General features: G+C 30.0%; 1 protein-coding gene across 1 annotated transcript; it reads left to right on the top strand.

Annotated features, from left to right (window-relative positions):
- Window positions 1–5648: 5648 nt before the first annotated feature.
- On the top strand, window positions 5649–7716 carry LOC107605483 (protein OXIDATIVE STRESS 3 LIKE 1). The gene is made up of 2 exons (XM_016307375.3): window positions 5649–6089; window positions 6783–7716. Exons 1-2 carry the CDS (start codon window positions 5656–5658, stop codon window positions 7297–7299), a joined length of 951 nt encoding a protein of 316 aa, XP_016162861.2. The 5' UTR covers window positions 5649–5655; the 3' UTR covers window positions 7300–7716.
- The last annotated feature ends 35 nt before the right edge of the window (window positions 7717–7751 follow it).

Below are 7751 nucleotides of genomic sequence, written 5' to 3'. Positions count from 1 at the left end.
GTCTGAACAATTTTTTACTCCTGAAGCCTCAAGTGATGACAGAAAAAATGGGTTTAATTTGCCTCATTTTACTCCAAGTGCAGAAATTGAGGAGGTACAATTTCAATTGAACATGGAGTTTGAATCACTTGAACAGATATTGGAAAGAATGTAAATGCTGTAAGTGTAAATGTATATGCGTAATGTATTTCACTATTTATCCCTAATATTAAATCCTAATATCTTTTTGTTTCGGACTCTGAGAATGTACCTACTAAGGAAGCAAATGTGCATGCTAGACCTCCACAGTAACCTTTTAAGCGCCTGAAACAAACTATAGTGAGGCCGAATCGATCAGCTGTTGTTTCTGCAGAGACAACATCATCTACAACAAATGGCACAACTTTCAGACTCTTCAAATTCATTTCTACACCAGGCTTAAATGTCTCTAAAAAGAAATAACTAATTGTCAATGAAACTTTTTGTTTTTTGAAAGTAACACTTGTGTGGCTTGATCAAAGAAATATACCTTGTTTTTGGGCCTTGTATAGCTAATAGTTTATGGTCATATTTTGTTGTTTAAGATACTCTTGTTTAAAGTTTAAGTTATTTGTTTAACATACTCTATTTTAAGATACTTTATTATCTATGGATTTATGAGATCCCTATGAGATGGAGCTTTCTTCGGTGGGAAATGTATCTTCTGAACCTTGATGGAACAGGTAATAAAAAAATTAATGAAAAATATGGGGTCGATTCACAAATAATAAAAAGCAACCTATGGGATAAATTTAAAAAAAAATATACTTTATTATGTACCATATGTCATTACTACACATGTCAATTCACAAGCTTTCTAGAGATCATGATCTTCCATTGCAGCAGGTATTTCTGGTTCTTGCTAAATTGATCTCCATTGATGCTGCTACTACCATCCTTAAATTTTTATTACACTCTTTACAGGCCTTACCAGATGTTCCACCAGCAATGGCCGATGCCATTAATCACGGAAGTGAGATTTTGTCAAATTTTACGGTAGAAACACTATGGGAGACAGTTGCCAAAGAAGGAGGGAACATCCAGAACCCGATTGTATGGTGTGTTGTTAATAGTAAAGGTGAAGCCTTTGCGATTGAAAATTTCTAGGAAAAGTGCGATTACCAAAAAGAATAATCTAGTCCGTTAAAATAAATTCTCAGTATTGCCACACAAAATCTCTCTTATCCCTTTCATTCACACCAAAAAAATAAAAAGAAAAAAGAAAAAGAAATGTCTCATATGGCACATTGACACTGGTATGACATGAAATACCTAGACACCGCAATTTCTCTGGCAATTAAAAGAGTTAGGGATTTGGTTTTTCTTGCTTTGCTTGTTGCCATGGAAATTGAAGCAACCAGCTAAGCTGAAGAATAGAGCTTCAACGATTCCGATAAGCAAAATACACACGGCACAGAGTGTTTCACCGAACGTTAAGCTCGATCTCAGATAGATCCGTTCGTAAAAGCACAGAAAGAGAAAGGAAAGTAAGAATGAAAATAGAATCGGTTATAGAAAAACCAAATCCCTAACTCTGTTGATGACATCCTTCGCGTCGCCAAGGATTCTCCTTGTTCGTTTCTTCTCTTTTTCTTTGATTTGATTCGGTTTTATTCCTTTTGCCTTGGTTCGTTATGGAAATGTATTTTTTTCCTTTCCGGAAATGATTGATTCATTCCCTTTCCCAGAATTTATCGTATGAGAAGAAGGTAGAAGATGAAGTTGTAGAAGGCATAAGTAATAAATTGGCTAGTGGGTAGTAATTGAGCCTAATTTTTGGGTATGAATTTCTATGAATTGTATTGGTGGGCTGTTGGGGTGGCCCATATGACAAAGACAAAAAAAAAATCTCATCATCAATTTCTCATAAAAAAAATAAAAAAAATCGGTCATTAAAGCTTTGGTCTAATCTCCACCATTCATATGGAATATTTTTATATGGTTCTTTAAAGACTAGATTATACTTTTCCCGCCAAAGACATCCCCTTATAAGATACACTTCTATAGTTTTTATGTCTTTATGAGATACTCTATTTAAGATACTTTATTATCTATGGTTTAGATACTTTATATTTTTTTGAGTTTACATACAAAATAGTATATCCTTAATCCATGTATTGTTTATTTTATAATTTGGGATTACATGTACAATATCACATTCACCAAAATATCATCATAGTCATTTCATATGTTATAAGTTATCATATCATTTGAAAGAGTAACTAAACTTATAATTCTAAACTCCACCAAAGTTACAACAAAAAACAAGTACAAATACCCCTAATATCAAACTACTAACAAAGGCAAAAAATTTACCTTTTTTTAACTTAATTGTCATTTTTTTCTTCAAACATCAATTCTTCCAACACCATGACTCTCTCATATAAACCACTATGTAAACCTGCACCATCCAAAGAACCATTCAAATAAGTCATTCACTTTGATTTGCTATGTCGTCATTCACATAACAAAAAATGTCATCAAACCTGCGAAAAAAATTTCAATGTGGTTGATTTTTCTGTATACAAAATAACACATCTAACAATTATCATCTATTCTTAATAAATTTATTCAAAATTAAGATCTTCACATTGAACAAAACTTATAAATACCTTGAAGTAAGGATACCCGAAGAAAACTCTATTTAGGTTTTTCACTGTCTGAGACCGAGTGACTATGGCATACATCCAGTACTTGCACTTAGGGTGTTCTTCTTTTCTAAAATGTCTCTTACCACCGAAAGTGGTGCTTTCAATGCTCAATCTATCGTTGGCAAATCTCCCACCACGACGCCTACTTGTTGTTGACGTGCTGCCTCCTATCACCATCACCAATTAATTTTCTTCAGTCTACAATGGTCTTGGTCGAAAACATAGAAGAGAGATCAATTATGAATTACGTTGGAAGAGAGTTGAAAGACAAACCCTAATTTTATAAAACTTCTAAGTCAAAGGTTGGGGACTAATCTGTCTCATTCAAAACGACGTCGTTTGGAGTAGCCATAAAACGATGCCGTTTTGGTCACGTGTATAGGGACTAGTGTGTCATGAAAGCGACGCGTATCATTGAACCTGACACGTCACACTAATCACCTTTACGTAGGAGAGAAAGTATTCTATAAACCGATTAAATCTGAACTGAGAACGCATATGATATATATCTAATAATGTTGAGGACCGAAAATTTTGTTAATTTTTTTAGAGAACAAATTTATCGAATGGCCAAATTCTTAAAAACCTATTTGGAGTATTATTATTATTTTTTTACATTGGATTGCTATATATATTTGTGGGAAAAATGACATTTAACTTATGGAGCATCACATACATTTGATTCTCTAAAGTTATATGTTAATATATGGAAAAAAAGATTTTTTCACTCTTTTTTTCAAAAAATGATTACTTTCTATGAATGAATAATCAGTGACAAGTATTTTGTATTATTTAATAAATATGTAGAGTTAAATTGTAATTTTAAAATTCCATGAAGTAAACTATATATGAGCCAAAATTTAAGAAGTAAATAAAATTTTTCTATATTATTTTACTACTATGGAATCTATTACATGTAAAATATTTTATACACGTTTTATATACTATAACAGATAATTTTTTTTAAGTTTAGTATAAAATTTAAGATTCATGCTTTATTATTTAATATTAATTAAAAATTTATGATTTAAAATTTAGAATACGATGAAATTTGGAATTTGAAGTTAAATATTCAGGATTTAGAAGTTTGAAATTTGGAATAAGAATTTAATCCTAAACCAACACATGATCTGCTTGCTTGCGTTGATGTGTTGTGAATAGTAATTAACCTTAATACATAGATTAATTAGCACCCAGAACATTAATAGATGGATTAATTAATCATGAAAAGTTATGATAGTAAAATAAAATCTCATGGAAATGGAATTGACCCACTATAAGGAAAGGTCTTCAACTTCTATTCCTTAAGTTTCAAACTTTGTATATTAATATTTGGATGAGATAATTCATAATTGAGATCATTTATATTTTTTTTTTAATTAAACCACAAACTTTTAAATTTTATTAGTAGGAATTTGATGTTAGACAGTTCTAAAAAAAAAAAAATTATCTTATTCATGAAAATTGTTTTCACTTATTTTTATTTAGAATTATAAACTAAGACAAAATTTGGAGCAAGTGAGTTTTACATTTCATCTAAAAAATAAAAATGACAGAGAATGAATGTATCAAGTATCAACTTAATATATAAATATAAGGAATATAATTACCCTAAATATTTCTAGAGACAAACATATATTTTTTGAAAGATTATTTCTAGAAACAAATAGAATTTGAGAAATAAAAGGCAGATGAAGATGCTTACCGAGTCATTTGAAGATACCCTGTATTATAGATAGAAAAGATAGATCACAGCTCATTCTTAATATTCAAAAAGGAAAAGAAAAAAAAAAGAAAAAAGAAAACTTGCAAAAGCTTCATACTTTCTTTTTTTAACATCCAGTGGATCAAGATAAGACCAACCCCCACTTTACCCCCCTCATCCCATAATATATTATTATATTTTCCCCCAACTACTAATAATAGTTTTTTTAAATAAATAAAAAAAAACAAAAGTACAGTACTATGCTGTTGGATACTCTATAGTCTATCCACTACGTTCTTTATTTAAAGAAGAAAATATTCTATAAATTCTTAAAATTAATTAATAAATTAATTATTATATATTTATATATTATTTTCTTTTAAAATAAACTATTTCTGTCCAAGTTTTCCTTGCATTGTCATCAAGACATGGAGCAAAATCAATAATTAAATTTATGGTAACAGAATAATAAACTATTTTAAGTGATTCTTTTATGAACAAGAAGGTCATAATTATAACTTCATTAATAAGCGAATGATGAAACAGCCAGCACTAATGAATTTTAAGAAAATAAATATGTAATGTCTAAGGATGAATCTTATTTAAAGTGCTAAAATGATAGATACGCAGATATAATAGAAAATATATTTAAACTGAAAAAAAAATGATATTACCTAATAAAAGTAAACATTAAAAATTAAAAATATTAAAAGAAGTCATTAAATTTTTTTGTTAATAATTAATTAATAATATTTAAAAATATAAATTAAAAATTAATTGTTAGATTATTAAAATAAAAAAATTAATTTAATAATTAAAAATATTGACAAAAATAATAAATTTTATTACTTATTAAATTTTTTTAAAAATTATTTAAACTCAATTTGAATAAATAGCGTAACTAAATTTTTTTAAAAAAATAATTTAAACAATAAATATTTATATAAAAAATAATTTATAAATAAATTATTTTGTATTTAATTTTTTTATTCTAAAAGTATTTATTTTAAAAAAAATATAATAAAAAAATTTTATTATAAAAAAATTATTTTTTAATTTCTCTATACATATTTAAATAATTTTTTAAAAATTATAATTTAATTTTAAAAATTATACTAAATACTAATATTATTATTTTTTATAGGTAAAAAAAAAAATAATTTTTAAAGCTTCTGAAACTGCCTTAGGGTATTTTAAAGTTTAAAAGACTAAACTATCTCCTTTTGTGTAATTACTCCTAAAATTATAAATAAACTAACAAACAAATTAAAGAGAGCTATAATGTGTTTGTGTTTTTCTGACAAAAGCACATTACTCTCTCTCTCTCTCTCTCTCTCTCTCTCTTCATGCAAATCTATCTGTCTCTCTCTCTTTCTTGAATCTTTGTATGTTGAGTTTTGTTTTGTGTTAGGCTTCTTGAGGACAATGATGAGCCTCGAAACGCTGGGGTTGGCGGTGGTTCCACCACGCGCCAACGTGTTTATGGAGGCGCGTGAGGTTGATGACGTGGCAAAGAAGCCTGCAGCTGCGGAGGTGGAAGAGTGCAGTACGTCGTCGTCGTCTTCGATCGGAAGGAACAGCGACGACGACGACGACGTTTCGTCTGAGAGATCAATGGACAGTAATAGTAATGAGAATGGTGAAAATGAGGCTCAGAGTTCTTACAATGGACCCTTGCATGCCATGGAATCTTTAGAACAAGTTCTTCCAATAAGGTACCCTTTTTTTTATTTTCATTTTTCAACATTATTGTTTAGTCTTTATGCATTTTTCAACTCTTAAATTTAAATGTGTATTTTAATAATCATTTATGTGCTTATACTCCTTAGATCCTTAAGTTTGTAGCTTTATACTATCTTATTCTGTATTTATTTTTTTAATTAGTAGTTTCTATAAGATAAAAAAGAAAAAAAAATTATTGAACTCAGTTGAAGTTAGGTTGGTATGTCATTTTGATTTTATTAGTTTTTTTTTTTATTATTATTTGTTTGTTAGATGAGTTAGCTGGTTGTTAAGTTGGAAAGGGTGCTTTTTTTTTTGGGGAACAAAGTTATTTATATTTTATTTAACTAAATTAGGGTGCCAAATTGTTCAATCTTTTATTGTGATCATGGATTACGCATCAACTAGTGTCTTGGTTGATCCTTGATGTAATTTCCAGCTATTGAATTTGTCTCCATGTGTTTTCACAAATTAAAAACAGCCCTGAAAATTTGTGTCATTTGTCTTTTATTTTTGGTCAAAATGGTAGAAACATGTTAATTTGATTTTAGCAAATGGATACACCCTATATAAAAGATTAGATTAGTCAAGAAGATATAGATGCATGATATGTGTGTAACAGAAAATACAATTAGGTTAATTTTTTTAGCATCTTTTGTGATGGTTTGAAGTATATGATTATGTAGGAGGGGTATTTCAAAGTTCTATAATGGCAAGTCCAAGTCATTCACAAGCCTTGGTGATGCAGCATCTACACCATCCATGAAAGACATTGCGAAACCGGAGAATGCATACACAAGGAGGCGTAGGAACTTGATGGCGTTTAACCATGTTTGGGATAATAAGAATCGAAGTTCCATGTTGAGGAGCAATAGTGGTGGCATTTACAAGAGGACAACAACATTGAGCTCGAGTCGAAGTTCATTGGCTCTTGCTGTTGCAATGAACAACTCTGAAAGTAGTAGTAGTATGACTAGTAGTGAGGATTCGACAACTTCAAGCTCGAATTCGACGCCCCAATTGCTTCTTCCGCCACTACATCCGCGTAGCAATAAGGCGTCTGTGTCTCCGACCTCTCTGCTGCAGAGGAGTTTCTCTCCATGGAGGTCATTTTCCATGGCCGATCTACATCATTGTGCCATTGCAGCAACAGTTAAGATCCCAAGCCCCTCCCTTGGAGATGAAACAGCTCATCCGTCATAGAAAATAAACTTTTTTAGTTAAGAACTACGTCTTTGATTTTGACTTCATTTGAAAGAATCTTTGCTCTAGTGGTATTTATTTGAAAGAGCAAGAGGCTATTAGGGTAAAAGAAAAAATTGTATGCAATAGATAGAGTCTTGCATGTTTAGGAATGAATCATCTCATGTAAAAATTTCATCTCTCGTTATTTTCACCGTTGATTAGATGTGTTTGTGGGTTGCAAGTTTGGCTCCACTTTCTTAATCAATGGTAAAAATTGACATATCGTGTGAAATTTTCACATGAGCGATTACAGTTAGGATATCTTCCTGAGTTCTGATAGAGTATTATATATTAGGCCATGAGAGCTCTAACTTCTCCAATTTTTCGACTTTGTAATCATATAAGCTATATTATAGATCGAATGTCCATATTGTGTATTCTACTTAGCAATGTGATTAGATGTTTGAAGG

Source organism: Arachis ipaensis, chromosome B6 (genome assembly GCF_059453495.1).
Source record: "Arachis ipaensis isolate K30076 ecotype BB chromosome B6, ASM5945349v1, whole genome shotgun sequence".
Classification (NCBI taxonomy): domain Eukaryota; kingdom Viridiplantae; phylum Streptophyta; class Magnoliopsida; order Fabales; family Fabaceae; genus Arachis; species Arachis ipaensis.
Note: the sequence above shows the minus strand (reverse complement) of the source record. Positions and strands in the feature narration are given on the sequence as shown.

Coding starts and splice junctions, on each gene's coding strand:
- LOC107605483 (XM_016307375.3), top strand. CDS start 5,656: ATGTGTTTGTGTTTTTCTGACAAAAGCACATTACTCTCTCTCTCTCTC. Junction 6,090..6,782: donor GAACAAGTTCTTCCAATAAG/GTACCCTTTTTT, acceptor ATGATTATGTAG/GAGGGGTATTTCAAAGTTCT.